Source organism: Rhinatrema bivittatum, unplaced genomic scaffold, assembly GCF_901001135.1.
Source record: "Rhinatrema bivittatum unplaced genomic scaffold, aRhiBiv1.1, whole genome shotgun sequence".
Classification (NCBI taxonomy): domain Eukaryota; kingdom Metazoa; phylum Chordata; class Amphibia; order Gymnophiona; family Rhinatrematidae; genus Rhinatrema; species Rhinatrema bivittatum.
In genome coordinates, this window is record NW_021820338.1 from 12,072 (window position 1) to 28,051 (window position 15,980).

The 15,980-nt window shown below is 47.3% G+C and overlaps 1 protein-coding gene across 2 annotated transcripts in view; it reads right to left on the bottom strand.

Moving 5' to 3' along the window:
• LOC115081512 (oocyte zinc finger protein XlCOF6-like) overlaps positions 1-15,980 on the bottom strand; it is a 36,153-nt gene that overhangs the window by 12,019 nt on the left and 8,154 nt on the right. For both annotated transcript variants that reach the window (XM_029585965.1, XM_029585964.1), the window contains exons 2-3: positions 12,949-13,075; positions 10,020-10,139 (exon numbers count right to left, since the gene is read on the bottom strand). In XM_029585965.1, the coding sequence (XP_029441825.1) occupies positions 10,020-10,139; positions 12,949-13,075 (247 nt within the window). The remainder of the gene's footprint in view (positions 1-10,019; positions 10,140-12,948; positions 13,076-15,980) is intronic.

Consider the following 15,980-nt stretch of genomic DNA (forward strand, 5'->3'; position numbering starts at 1 on the left):
TAATTCTTATCCTGTAAGCACCCTCTCCTCCTTTTGCCCTCCTCTCCCGTTAGAATTTGTTTAACTTAACTTTTAGAATTTGTTAGAATTTGTTTAACTTATTTTTTTCTCTAACAGCCTAGTTCTACATTCCCTGTTATAATGTAACTTTTGTTTTTATTTGCTCTGTTAACTGGTTCCCCCTAGTTTACTGTAAACCGGTACGATAAGACCTGGTCTTGAGCATCGGTATATTCAAAGAATTTAAATAAACAAATAAATAAATAAACTTAGGAAGTCCTAGACGAGCCCAAGTCCACAGTTTCATCATAAAGTATTGGGGCATTCATGCTTTCTTCCCAGACCTGAAGGAATACCCGAATCTCACCATGATTACGTATAACACACAAAAAGGGATCGAAGGATACAAGAAATAGCAACGGAGAAAGGGGACATCCTTGTCCGGTACCTCACAGAAAGGAGATCTCTTCTGACAAGATTGCATTAATAAGAACTGACGCTGTGGCGGATGAATAAGGAGTGAGTAAAGCTTTAAGAACATGGCTCTCCGACCCATAATGCTGCAGAGACTCCATCATAACGGTCCAATTAACCTGTCAAATGATGCCCTCTTCAGCTTCAAAACTTCCTAAAAGACGTTCCCACTGTTGCAAGTTGGACCGTTCAGAAGACGCAATGATTTTGCAGACAATGACCACAGACTGCCATCCTGTAACAAAACCAAACTTTTTTTTTTTAGAACCTTTTATATACCGGTATTAGTGGGGACATCATACCGGTTTACATTTGAACAGAAGGATTGAAATTACATGATAACAGGGAGAGTGAACTGGGAAAGGGGATAACAAGGAGCAGCGTGGAAGGAAAGATTAACGTAACAGTAACAAGCATAAGTTAACAGTATAATTAATTAATTCCTTAATATAAGGAGTTGCGTGCACCAAGAGGCAGTGCAGGGATGGGGTGGAAAGGGAATCTATAGGGGCGGTGGGGTGGAGAGGGAATGGATGGAGTGGAAGGGGTGGAAAGGGTGGAGTGGGTGGAAAGGGAATCTATGGGGCGGTGCAGGGATGGGGTGGAAAGGGAATCTATTCTAGATAGGCCTGTGCTATAAAACTTCTTTTTATAGCACATTTTTCTGGCATACACCTGGGATCAGGGTCCCAGTACAAACTTACCATGTGGCCAATAGACAGAGAAACGTGATGGCGGAAAAAGACTTAAGAACATAAGAAATTGCCATGCTGGGTCAGCCCAAGGGTCCATCAAGCCCAGCATCCTGTTTCCAACAGAGGCCAAACCAGGTCACAAGAACCTGGCAATTACCCAAACACTAAGAAGATCCCTTGCTACTGATGCAATTAATAGCAGCGGCTATTCCCTAAGTAAACCTGATTAATAGCCGTTAATGGAGGTCCATATTCAAAAGCCATTTAGACAGATAACGTAATAGTAATCTGTCTAAATAGCTTACCCGGCCATATTCAGCCTTTACCCAGCTACATTCTAGTCAGCTAATAAGTTAGGAGGCTAGAATTTAGCCAGATAAGTTTGGCGCTGTTTAGGGGTGTAACTGGGAGGAGTGGAGTTAGCCAGTTAAGTCGAGTCATAGAGCTGGCCTACATTTAGCCGGCTAACTGTTGAATATGCCTCCAAAGTTAGCTGGATAAGGACCTCCGAATGTCTCTATCATATCTCCCCTATCTCACCTTTCCTTACAGAGTTCACAGTGCCTGTCTCCGAGGTACAATCTGACAGAAGAGTGGGAGTGAGCGGGGTATATTCCAGCCCATAAGATATTTTGTTGGTATTTACAGTACTTGGGCCCTCCAGTGGCCCAGGCTGGGATTAAACTTCCAGCGAGCGGCAATACTGAAGCTAGCGACCGGCACAAGCTGAGCAGCCAAAGGTCAATGTTCAACCGGGACCAAGAAACCCTACCACGCACCCAGCAGGCCCAATGAAGGTGAAATTAAATTGGGTGACTACGGATATTTGAAACCACCACATCTGTAGATAGGAGCCCTGTGAGCCGCGCGAGGTATCTGCATTAGGAAACAGTTTTATCATAAAACACAGGGGTGCGAGATGTTCTGTGCAAAAGCTTCCGCCCTCGTACAACAACTAGAAATACCAGGCACTGTTTTCCAGACTCTTTTCCAATCTTCAGCATCCGAGGAGAGATCCAAGCCTGCGTCCCAGGCCTCCAGCAGAGATTGCTTTGTATTCTTATCCTCTCCGATACCATGACAAAGTTTGTTGTTCTGCTTTGTTAATATAAAATTCATAAATAAAAAGTAAAACAAAATGTCGGCCAACTGTTGGTCGACATTTGAAGCACATAAATTGACTAAGTGAAGCTGACACCAAACCATGCACAATCCAAGAGGACAAACCGCCCCTCGAATCAGTTTGTGAACGATGCACCTTTAATGGAAGATTCTTATGGATAAGGACACTTTCAGAAGAGCTGGAAGAGTAAAATATTTGTCCCACCCACCCCCATTTTAAGTTTCTCATGTTCAGCAGTACTGAGGTGCATTTCCTGAAAAAGCGTTATTTTTATTTGTCAGCTGGAAGAAATGTTTCCTTTCCATGGGCGAGGATACCCTCAAACATCGATCGATATACATTTTATCAGAAAGCGCATGTTACTTTCAGTACAACCCACATTAATGTGGAATAAGAAGGTATTCCAAGTTAGGCAATACAAGGAACATCTCTGGGGACAAACACAATTCAAGCAAGCATAAACGTAGCAGATCTAAAACAGTACACTAGGACCCTCGAGCTGAGCGCGCCATTTTAGCCCCTCTTCATACCACCCCCCTCACAGTAACTTAGCACAAGACAGAACCTCACCCCAATCCCCTCACCCAGTGAAACAACCCCCCCTCATCCAATCGTAAATGGCCCCAGTAACCCCCCCCCCCCGGGGTGGGATAACTATTGACACCGGTAGGGTGAGACCACGTCTCCAAAACCTCCTCTTGTCTCTAGAAAAGCCAAAAAGGCCCTCTTACAGAAATAAGGCCACTGTACTTGTGATAGGACAAACACGGAACTGGGTGCCCCACCCCCACCCCACATCATGGCCAATTATTTGATTTGATGCCTGGATACATTTTTGTGGAGTCTCTCAGGAGTTAGGTGCCATCTATATAGCACCTTGTACCCATTTTCCACTAGTAAAGTGGAGAGAAAGCTTCTCCCCTACCAACAAAAAGCATTGGTCGCACAATGTTTCATCTTAAGATGACCCCAACTCTGACTCCCAAGAGATCAATCAGTGTGGCTGGGTGGGTAGATCAGCAGTCAATCCAACCTATAATTCTGATATCAATATCTTAATCTTCCTTGAAGCAGGACAATAGACTGTCAATGATTTATTCCTAGCCAGATCTCCTGTAATAATATAAATATCCCGACTCGTGTGATGATATTTCCTGTAGAGTTCATCAAAGCTCAGCAGTTTTGTTTTTCCTCCAAAGATGACCCAACACAATATTCCCAAGTCTTCCCATCTTTGAAAGTTTGGAGATTCTAAACTGGGGGGGAAAGTCTTTATTGTATTGCAAAGGCGAACTAAAGAAACATTCTCTTTCCCACCAGAGTTTCCTTCCATGAATTCCAAAGTTAGGGGAGTAGAAGGAGAAAGGATTCCTGAGTGCATCCATAGTCTTTTGGAGAGCCATACTTGACAATGAATGGGAACAAAATCAGCAATAGCGTGCGCCCGACAGCTGCTCTATTAAAGGGCCTGTGGCGGGAAAAGCCCATGGCGCCCACTGATGACATCATCAGCCCTAGTCCTCCTTAAGGGCCCTTCAGACTCTCGTTCCTTGCCTCGGCGGCAGGTTTCCTGCCCTGGTCCTTGAGTCCCGTTGCGTGCTGCTAGTTTCCTGCCCTGGTTCTTGTTTTCTGTGTCTCTCCCTTGCCTTGCACTTTGCCTCATCTGTGCCTTGTCCTTGTTCTGTTCATGTCCTAATCTTGTCTTGTGGTCCCGTTCATCCAGTTTGTCTTGTCTAGTTACTTGTCTCCCTGGTTCTGACCCTGGCTAGGATCCCTGACCCGACCTCTGGCCTGCTTCTCGTCTCTGCTGTCAGCTGCCTGCCCCAACCTTTGCCTGGACTCAGACTTTCTTCCTTCTGAATAGCCCTAGAGACCCACCTAAGACCTGCTGGCTGCCAGAACCCAACAGCCTCTCCGCCAGCTTTCAGAGTGAGTCTAGTGGGCTTGTCCACTACAAAATCAGCAATAGCATGTGCCTGACAGCTGCTCTATTAAAGGGCCTGTGGCGGGAAAAGCCCACGGCGCTCACTGATGACATCATCGGCCCTAGTCCTCCTTAAGGGCCCTTCAGACTCTCGTTCCTTGCCTCGGCGGCAGGTTTCCTGGAGTCCTTGAGTCCCATTGCGTGCTGCTAGTTTCCTGCCCTGGTTCTTGTTTTCTGTGTCTCTCCCTTGCCTTGCACTTTGCCTCATCTGTGCCTTGTCCTTGTTCTGTTCATATCCTAATCTTCTCTTGTGGTCCCGTTCATCCAGTTTGTCTTGTCTAGTTACTTATCTCCCTGGTTCTGACCCTGGCTAGGATCCCTGACCCGACCTCTGGCCTGCTTCTCGTCTCTGCTGTCAGCTGCCTGCCCCAACCTTTGCCTGGACTCAGACTTTCTTCCTTCTGAATAGCCCTAGAGACCCACCTAAGACCTGCTGGCTGCCAGAACCCAACAGCCTCTCCGCCAGCTTTTGGAGTGAGTCTAGTGGGCTTGCCCACTAGGTGGCACCGATCGCACCACAGCACTAAGGTCCACTTTTCCAGTCAGCGTTACAGGTTGCTGAGGCCATGGACTCTGCGGTTCTGACCACCCTGCAGGTCATTCCCAGTATGGCCTAATGGATTCAACAGCAGCAGAACATCCTAGATCAAGTCACTGGGGCTCTAGCCAGACTGGTGTATCATCTTGACACACTACCAGCTCCCACTACCAGTTCCACAACCGGCCTTGCCTCCAGGACTCATACTGATACCACTGTTACTACCTCCACCTCATTTTCACGGGAAGCCCTCTGAGCACAAGGGCTTCCTTAATCTCTGTCGGATGCACTTTGACCTGCAGGATGACCTCTTCCCTTCTGACAAAGCAAAAAGTGACATATATCTTGTCGCAGCTGGGAGGGTCAGCGCTGGCCTGGCTCTCTCCTCTCTGGGAGAAGGATGACCCCCTTCTCTCCAACCTGAACCATCTCATCTTTGGTGAGCCCGGCCGCACCACATCCGCAGCTACCGCCCTTCTGCAGATCCGACAAGGCTCCAGTCCGGTGGAAGAGTACCTGGTTTGCTTTCGAATCTTAGCTTCGGTACTCCAATGGAGGGAGACAAGTTTAACACCAATCTTTTGGCAAGGCCCTTCCAAGTCCATGAAGGATGAGCTCGCCACTCGGGACCTTCCAGCCACTCTGGAGGGCCTCATCAGTTTGGTCATTTCCAGGAACGTGCCAGAGAGAGGGGCAATATCCTGGTGCAGTACACCCAGCGTCTCCAGTCCATCCTCCCCATCTAGGCCTCCTGGAACCAAGGGTTTGATGCCTCGGTCAAATAGCCCATGCAAACAGAGCGAGTGGTGCAGGCTTTACCAGTTTTATTGATCGAACTCCCTTCATGAGAATGGGCAGAAAAAGAAAAGGGAAAGTCGTTCCCTCCCCACAGACGTCTACAACAACAAGAGGACCAATGGATCTTTTTATTAATCGTCCAGGTTCCTCACTACAGACTCCTCTGAGTAACGAACTGGACATCTCCTTCATCGCCCCCCTCCTAATCCACAATCACTACAGAAGGTAAAAGCTTTGCAAGGTCCTTCATCAGAGGAATTCTCTGCTGGTTAATGGCGGATCTTCAGCTGGGTTTCCCCGTCCAGGGCCCGCTCCCTCTGCTTGGCCCAGGGAGGAGAACTGATGTTCCGGATGAATCTGGAGATATTGCCCTAAGAGATATATGGAGAATGGATACTCGTGTAAATAAAAATTCAACACCGGCAGTTCCTCAGCTATGGAATTATCCAGCCGATGCCTCTAAAAACTTCTCTGATTTAGACGTGAGGCTGAACTTGTTGGAAACTCACATTGATAACCAACAAAAGGGGCAGCTGCAAAGTGACAGTGCACATTATCAGCAGCAATTAAAGGGAATCTTTGGCTACATTTTAAATGTGAAGTGTTGGCTTCAGCGCTTACTATTTCTTCAAGCATCCAAGTGATGCGAATGATTCTAGATATTCTTTGATGGTTACTTTTTTGCTGGATAGCGAGAGACCTTTCTTAAACAGTATTTTAAGTTTAAGGACGCTTATGTTTCCGGATATATCTAAGGAGATGCAAATGAAGAGAAAATTATTTTTACAGTTGAAACCTAGGTTATTGTTCTTAGGTATCGTAACCTATTAAGGTAACCAGTTTATTTTTGCTGAACTAATGCACTTGGAAACCTTTATAAGTGATAAATCACCTCCTCGTTGATTGAAGGGATTAATGTGTATTCTGAGGGGTAACGGTTCGGGTCTAGGGTTGTTATAAACACATAGAATTTCCTGGTTTGTTGAAGTAGCAGCTCCAAAGTAATGATGGCTTAGTCAAGAGAAAGGAGTATTGTTAAGCGTGATATGATGATTTCCTGATGTTCTTAGATTTTGATTCATATGCATTACTGTATGTGATTGAAAAGTTTAATAAAATTTAAAATAAAACAAAAACAGCTCTTAAACAACTGGAGAAAATACTGGCTAACAGATTGGGCTAATAGTTAGCATGGGGCACATTTAAAACTAATCAGAGAAAGTTCTTTTTCACTCAACGCACAATTAAACTGGAATTTGTTGCCAGAGGATGTGGTTAGTGCAGTTAGTGTAGTTGGGTTTAAAAAGGGATTGGATAAGTTCTTGGAGGAGAAGTCCATTACCTGCTATTAAGTTCACTTAGAGAATAGCCACTGCCATTAGCAATGGTTACATGGAATAGACTTAGTTTTTGGGTACTTGCCAGGTTCTTATGGCCTGGATTGGCCACTGTTGGAAACAGGATGCTGGGCTTGATGGACCCTTGGTCTGACCCAGTATGGCATGTTCTTATGTTCTTAACTACTGCTCTACCCCCATTTTTTTTTTGTAACACATTTCTTGCTGTTTGCTCTGTTCATTACACCAAAGTTTACTCCTGGGGGAATTCTGCACAAAAAAATTAAAAATTTTGCGCACAAAAACTTAAAATTCTGCAAACTTTATATTGGGTCAAAATAACACAATTTACATGACAGTCTTTAAATGATTAACTTTTTTCTGTATTAATTTAAAATGCATTACTTAGAGATGCAGAATTTTAAATATTTTGAGCAGAATTTCCCTAGAAATTCACTGTAAGAGTGTCCCTTCCACCCGCTCTCCCTTCTCCCCTGGCCACTTTGCCCTCTCAGGCCCCAACTCCTCCACATGCCAGTATCTCTCCCCTCCACCTCTAGGCTCAACCCCTTCCACTCTATCGCCAGTCCCAGAGTTTGACCCCATTCTCAGTACTGCCCCTCACACAGTCTCCCTCTGTCTCTCCTTCTCTCACACACATGCTCCCTCTCTCTAATACATATACACACCCCCTCATACAGGCTCCCTCACTCTCTCGCACACACACAGGTCCCCTCATACAGGGCCCTCTCTCTTGCATACACACCCACACAAGCTCCCTGTCTCTCTCACACAGACATCCTCACACAGGCTACCTATGTCTCTGTCTCACGCAGCCCTTCACACAGGCTCTGTCTCACACATACACAATCCCTTCACACAGGCTAGCACCCTCACATACACACAATCCCTTTTTCATACACACAAGCTCCCTGTCTCTCTCACACAGGCTACCTATGTCTCTCTCTCATGCACCCCTTCACACAGGCTCTGACTCACACGTACACAATCCCTTCACACAGGCTCTGACTCACACGTACACAATCCCTTCACACAGGCTAGCACCCTCACATACACACGAGCTCCCAATCTCTCACACACATACACACTCCTTCACCAGCTCCTCATATAGGCTCCCTCTCTCTGGCACCCACACTCAAGCATTCCCCCCCCCCCTGCTCTCTCATCCCCTCCTGCTCACCCCCTGCTCTCCCTCATACCCTCCCCTCTCTCACACTCCCCTCTCCTCGCTCACCCCTTTCCCTCTCCTCTCACACATTCACTCTCACCGGGGGCCTTCATGTTTGCCCTCTCAGGCCCCAGCTCCTCCACCTGCCAGTATCTCTCCCCTCCACCTCTAGGCTCAACCCCTTCCACTCTATCGCACTGGGGCCTTCTCTCCATTCGCGGCATGCTAGAGTCTCCTCTGCCAAATTTTGCAAAGAAAATGGCAATTCTCGCGGGGGGGGGGGGGGATTTCTGTACAAATTCTGCACTCCACAGTAACGCAGAATTCCCCCAGGACTAAAAGTTTTAACCCATTAAGCTACAAGCTCTGTGCTAGTGCACATAGGTAACAGGAGGCGATCACATGGCCACTCTCAGGGCACCCTCAGTCCTTCCCAGCATCCAGCTGTTTTTTTTACCTCTGCAGCACCGTAACGCCAATAGCGGGGTTGCTGATAATGAAAGACTTATAAGCTCTAAGCCAGCTGAGACTGGATTATTCTGCTGAGCTCCAATTACACAATGTGCATGCATCCAGTGCGCGGACTGGAAACCCACACTGGGTAATGTCTGCACTTGTTCTTACGGGTCTTGCTCCACCTGAACTTGGTAAATCACACAAAGGTATCATAAGTGCACGTAGAAGTAGCAAAGTTATACCAGCCTTACAAATACGCTACAGAAACAACCAGGCCAACAGCCCAACTGCAGGGGGTTAACCTCCCCTTCTCCCAGGGTAAGTGAGGCCGCTCAGCTCCTGATTTCTCTCTCAACCATAGACATATTTCAACCAGCAAAATGGCAGAGCTGCTACTCATCCCCTCCAGAGAGCCACTGCCTGCTGATAGCGGGCCCAGCTTCTACTTACGTCTCCTGCTCCATCAGCTGTGGAAGAGAGGGAAAGGGAGGAGCCGGGATAGGGATAGAGAGAGAGAGAGTCTTGCAAGCCCTCTCCAGTCTGTTCTCCCTCTTTTTTTTTGCTAGGGACTGGCAGGCTCCTGAGCATGTGGGAACCTCTCGACAGAGATTCTGCAGACCCCAAAGGATACTGTGACCACCACCCTGCTTTATAGGCTGCAGAGACTCCTAAGGGTGCTGGGCCAAGCAGCAATATATGGAGGTTCCCCAGGCCCCTAAAGGTACCGGGAGCGACTTCCAGGAGCTCAACCAGGGTAGGACCTGGAAGGCTGCTCTCCCGGGGAAAATCAACCTCTAGAGATTGTTGTCACGAGAGCCAAAGGGCTCCCAGGGCCAGAGCTGCACCCTGACCCTGGGAGCCTCGTTCTCTTCCTGTGTCTCCCGCTGCATGGAGACAGAGGCTTCTCCTATTGGACCAGAACCACATCCCCATTATGGCCTAGAGTGAGGTCATGGAAGAGGAGCGACCTGTGTCTCTGTCCAGCTGTGGAGAAGGGAATAACTACAGTAATGGACCAATCTAGCAGCTGAAAAGGAAGTGTGATTTCAGCTCTGAGAGTCACGTAGCAGCTGTAAAATGCACAGACAAGTTTGGTAATGAACGCCCGTACACTGAGTGCGCGTTTCTGAACCCAGCTCCCAACGCCCCGCTTCTTCTCGGTTCATATTTATATGCAACACAGCAAGGACATGCGCACTCCCAAGCTTCATAAAATATATCACAGGAACGTACACGCTAAATACACATGCATAAGCTATTCTTACATGCGAACCACTGCGAAACTCTCCCAGACACAAGCACTGCCTGTCACAGAGACCCTGTGAGTGATCACAGAGATCTGCAGAGGAGCTTGTGAAGGGGTCTCTGCACTTCCACTCTCCAGCTCAGCAGTTTGACCCCGCTCCCTCTTATTCCCGCACTCACCTGAGCAGCTGCTTCTCCCACTTCCTCCTTCCTCTGATCCCGGCTCATCCCTGACGTACGGCTCTTCCCCTCGTTCAATGTGGGATATAATCTCAGGAGTGGTGGTCGGGGAGCCTGTTCCTGGGGTAAGAGCACTGCATTAGCTTTCTCACAGTCACTCAGAATAATATCATTGGTTATTTTCTGGAAAATGCTTGTACTGAAGGGAACGAGGGATTTAGAAGAGACATTCAAAAACCTGGTGGGCTCACCAGTTACATGAATGGGGCATTTTCTATACAAAAAAGCCACAGGTAGAGAAGGTGAAAGGAGGGAGGCTCAGAGGAAATCTTTCTTTACTGAGAGGACAGTGAAGGCCTGGGAGGGGCAGGTGAGGGAGACCAGAGTCAGGCAGGGTCAGGGGTGACACGATAGGGAGTGTGGAGGGGGAGGCCACAGGAAGACCAAGAGTCCTAAACTGCCAGAAAGCTGCTGTGTAACTATTACAAGAACATTTACCCCTCACAATCTCCAAAAAAGACGAAAAACCGTAATTCCGCCATATCCCCCTCTGAACATGTATGAATACAACACCATGTACATACATGAACCAAGCGTGCCCTGACTGCAGATTACAGCCTTCCAGCCTTCCAGCCTCAAAGCAATCCTGCTGGGGTCAGGATTCACTCTGCTCCCATCTGAAGGAGGGGACTGTGGGGCCTCAAAGGCTCAAGCACCAACGTCATCTGAGGATGATCCTTATCCCAGTCTAATGAAAGGGATCACGGCCCACAGAGGGTCCAATCTCCTCCAGGACAGATACAGGTCTGAGCCCTCTGCAGGTCAGGTTTACTACGGACTTTAAAGATAAAATCCATGACTCAGATCCTTCTCCCAAAGCCAGGAGTCTGTCTGTCTCTCCTTCCACCATCTGCATCACAAACTCATCTCTTCATTTCCTCTTCCTCACTTTCCCTTCCTATCCTGTTACACTCCTCACCCACCTCCCCTCCCTCATTTATCCCCATCCCCTCCTCCCTCACTACAATTACTAAGAAATATTTTCCCTTTCTATCCTGTTACACTCCTCTCCCACCTCATTTATCCCCATCCCCTCCTCTTCCTCTCTACAATTACTAATACATACTTTCCCTTTCTATCCTGTTACACTCCTCTCCCACCTCCCCTCCCTCATTTATCCCATCCCCTCCTCCCTCACTACAATTACTAAGAAATACTTTCCCTTTCTATCCTGTTACCCTCCTCTCCCACCTCCTCTCCCTCATTTATGCCCATCCCCTCCTCTCCCTCACTACAATTACTAAGAAATACTTTCCCTTTCTATCCTGTTACACTCCTCTCCCACCTCCCTCCCTCATTTATCCCATCCCCTCCTCTTCCTCACTACAATTACTAAGAAATACTTTCCCTTTCTATCCTGTTACACTGCTCTCCCACCTCCCCTCCCTCATTTATCCCCATCCCCCTCCTCTTCCTCACTACAATTACTAAGAAATACTTTCCCTTTCTATCCTGTTACACTCCTCTCCCACCTCCCCTCCCTCATTTATCCCCATCCCCCTCCTCTTCCTCACTACAATTACTAAGAAATACTTTCCCTTTCTATCCTGTTACACTCCTCTCCCACCTCCCCTCCCTCATTTATCCCCATCCCCTCCTCTTCCTCACTACAATTACTAAGAAATACTTTCCCTTTCTATCCTGTTACACTGCTCTCCCACCTCCCCTCCCTCATTTATCCCCATCCACCTCCTCTTCCTCACTACAATTACTAAGAAATACTTTCCCTTTCTATCCTGTTACACTGCTCTCCCACCTCCCCTCCCTCATTTATCCCCATCCCCCTCCTCTTCCTCACTACAATTACTAAGAAATATTTTCCCTTTCTATCCTGTTACACTGCTCTCCCACCTCCCCTCCCTCATTTATCCCCATCCCTCTCCTCTTCCTCACTACAATTACTAAGAAATACTTTCCCTTTCTATCCTGTTACACTGCTCTCCCACCTCCCCTCCCTCATTTATCCCCATCCCCCTCCTCTTCCTCACTACAATTACTAAGAAATACTTTCCCTTTCTATCCTGTTACACTGCTCTCCCACCTCCCCTCCCTCATTTATCCCCATCCCCCTCCTCTTCCTCACTACAATTACTAAGAAATACTTTCCCTTTCTATCCTGTTACACTGCTCTCCCACCTCCCCTCCCTCATTTATCCCCATCCCCCTCCTCTTCCTCACTACAATTACTAAGAAATACTTTCCCTTTCTATCCTGTTACACTGCTCTCCCACCTCCCCTCCCTCATTTATCCCCATCCCTCCTCCTCTTCCTCACTACAATTACTAAGAAATACTTTCCCTTTCTATCCTGTTACACTGCTCTCCCACCTCCCCTCCCTCATTTATCCCCATCCCCTCCTCTTCCTCACTACAATTACTAAGAAATATTTCCCTTTCTAGCCTGTTACACTGCTCTCCCACCTCTCCTCCCTCATTTATCTCCATCCCGCTCATCACTACAATTACTAAGAAATACTTTCTCTTTCTATCCTGTTACACTCCTCTCCCACCTCCCCTCCCTCATTTATCCCCATCCTTTCCTCACTACAATTACTCTTTCTTGGTCAGCCGTGTTAAACTATTAACATGAAATTGACTAGTAATGTCCTGCTTTACATGCATTTCCATTATTTGTGCTTGCAAATTGCATGCAAATCAGGTCATTGTCACGGGGAGGGTTCCAGGGCGGGGCCATGCATAAAATTACAGATAATGTTTGATATACGCTCTTTAATGTGTGTTGGAGCACTACCTTGGCTTGATGCATCATCCACTAAGGGAGCAGAAGACCTGACTTCACTCACTAATGAAATAATATTCTGTTCTCTCCTCCCAAAAATAAGAATTTCTTATTAAATATCCCTCCTTACCCAGCAATCTGAGGGTCTGATAATTCTCCTTCATCACATCCTTGTAAAGCTCCTTCTGCCGTTCTTCTAAACCCTCCCATTCCTCCTGGGTGAAATAGACAGCGATGTCCTCAAAGGTTACTGGGATCTGAAACACAAAGCAGAAACACTCAGCACCTTCTGCATCAGGAGACCTCCCAGTGTTGGGACTCAGCAGGGCAGGGGAGAGGTTTCTGGGTGCAAATAATTCAAAATGCACAGACCTAGAGCAGGACTATAGTAATTGGTTTCCAGTTACACACAGAACCTGGGACACCATGTTTTAGTTCCAAGTGGTATAGTGAAATTGAAAGGTGAAAAGGATGAATGTGTAGAGAGAGACGAAGAAATGGCAGAAATACTAAACAAATACTTCAGTTCGGTGTTCACTAAAGAGGACCCAGGAGAAGGACTGTCACTAGTTATCAAGAAGCTGGAGGGGAGTGGAGTAGATGTAACTCTGTTTACAGTAGAGAATGTATGGGAAGAGCTGGGAAAACTGAAAGTGGACAAAGCCATGGGGCCTGATGAAGTTCATCCCAGGATACTGAGGGAGCTCAGAGATGCACTGGCGGCTCCACTGCGTGACCTGTTCAACAGATCGCTGGAAACGGGAGTGGTGCCGAGTGATTGGAGAAGAGCGGTGGTGGTCCCGCTTCACAAGAGTAGGAGCAGAGAGGAGGCTGGAAACTACAGGCCAGTTAGCCTCACCTCGGTGGTGGGAAAAGTGATGGAATCGCTGCTGAAAGAGAGAATAGTGAACTATCTACAGGCAGGAGGATTGTTGGACCCAAGGCAGCATGGATTCACCAGGGGAAGATCCTGTCAGACAAATCTGATTGTCTTTTTTGACTGGGTGACTAGGGCATTGGATTAAGGAAGAGCACTTGATGTCATCTATTTGGATTTCAGCAAAGCTTTTGATACGGTCCCACACAGGAGGCTGGTGAATAAAATGAGAAGCTTAGGAGTGAGTGCCAAGGTGGTGGCCTGGATTGCAAACTGATTGATGGACAGAAGACAATGTGTGATGGTAAAAGGAACTCTCTCTGAAGAGAGAGCGGTTTTAAGCGGTGTACCGCAGGGATCGGTGTTGGGACCGGTCCTTTTCAATATCTTTGTGAGCGATATAGCGGACGAGATAGAAGGCAAGGTTTGTCTGTTTGTGGAAGACACTAAGATCTGCAACAGAGTGGACACGCCGGAAGGAGTGGAGAGAATGAGACGAGATTTAAGGACGCTGGAAGAGTGGTCGAAGATATGGCAGCTGAGATTCAATGCCAAGAAGTGCAGAGTGATGCATATGGGGAGTGGAAATCCAAAAGAACTTTATTCGATGGGGGGTGAAGGGCTGATGTGCACAGAGCAGGAGAGAGACCATGGGGTGATAGTGTCTAATGATATGAAGTCTGCGAAACAATGCGACAAGGCGATAGCAAAAGCCAGAAGAATGCTGGGCTGCATAGAGAGAGGAATATCAAGTAAGAAAAGGGAAGGGATTATCCCCTTGTACAGGTCCTTGGTGAGGCCTCACCTAGAGTACTGTGTTCAGTTCTGGAGACCGTATCTCCAAAGAGACAGAGACAAGATGGAGGCGGTCCAGAGAAGAGCAACCAAAAAGGTGGAGGGTCTTCATCAAATGACTTATGAGGAGAGATTGAAGAGTCTAAATATGCACGCCCTGGAGGAAAGGAGGAACAGGGGTGATATGATTCAAACTTTCAGATACTTGAAAGGTTTTAATGACCCAAAGATAACGACAAACCTTTTCCGTCGGAAAAAAATCAGCAGAACCAGGGGTCAGGATTTGAAGCTCCAAGGAGGAAGACTCAGAACCAATGTCAGGAAGTATTTCTTCACGGAGAGGGTGGTGGATGCCTGGAATGCCCTTCCGGAGGAAGTGGTGAAGACAAGAACTGTGAAGGACTTCAAAGGGGCGTAGGATAAACACTGTGGATCTATAAAGTCTAGAGATGTGTATGAAGAAGGGGTGGCTTGCAGGAATGACGGCTACTACCTGAAGATAATACCCTTATTCAATAAACATACACACGGTTAATGCGACTCCAACATTGCTCTAAGCTTCAACAGCAAGAGGTAATGTGGGAAAAAAAATAAAGGATTTCCAGTCACAAAAAAAGTGCGGAGTAGCTTGTTGGTTACGGCAGTTACTACTCCTAACCAAATATGCCTGATACTTCACTTTCAATGCATATCCAGCATAGCTCTCTGCTTCAGTGGCAAGGGAGAAAGTCTGATACTTCACGCATATCCAGCATAGCTCTCTGCTTCAACGGCAGGGGAGAAGAAAAACTGATACTTCACGCATATCCAGCACAGCTCTGCTTCGATGGCAGGGGAGAAAGTCTGATACTTCACTTTCATTGCAAGTTAGCTCTCTGCTTCAACGGCAAGGGAGGAAGACTGATACTTCACGTATATCCAGCATAGCTCTCTGCTTCAATGGCAGGGGGGAAATGAAGTAAAGTCTTGAGGATGTGAATGAAATGAAGAGAAGAGGCAATGGGGGTTGCTTGCGGGAATGATGGCTACTACCCTTACTCAATAAACATACACACAGTTAATGTGACTCCAACATTGCTCTATGCTTCAATGGCAAGAGGAAATGTGGGAAAAAGGATCTGCATCCACATAAAAGCAGGGGAGTAGCTTGCTTGTGGCGGCAGTTACTACCCCAGTGATGGCTAACCTATGACACGCTTGTCAGAGGTGACACGCCGAGACTTTTTGCTGACATGCGCAGCGTTTTGTGGACTATCGGGAATTTTTTTTTTTATCGGCTGCGCAGAGCCTTTAAAACTAGTTTTTTATTATCCCCCCAATGCCCCCGGGCACAGCGACAGGCAGATCAGCAAGGCCAAGAAAAAGATCGCGTTTAAACGCGCTGCTGCTCCTCCTCCTTCCTGCCTGTGCGTCCCCGGAAGTAAATGTTGCCGGAGCCGCGTGGGCAGGAAGGAGGGGAAGCATCAGCGCGTGCAGAAGTGGAGCAGCAC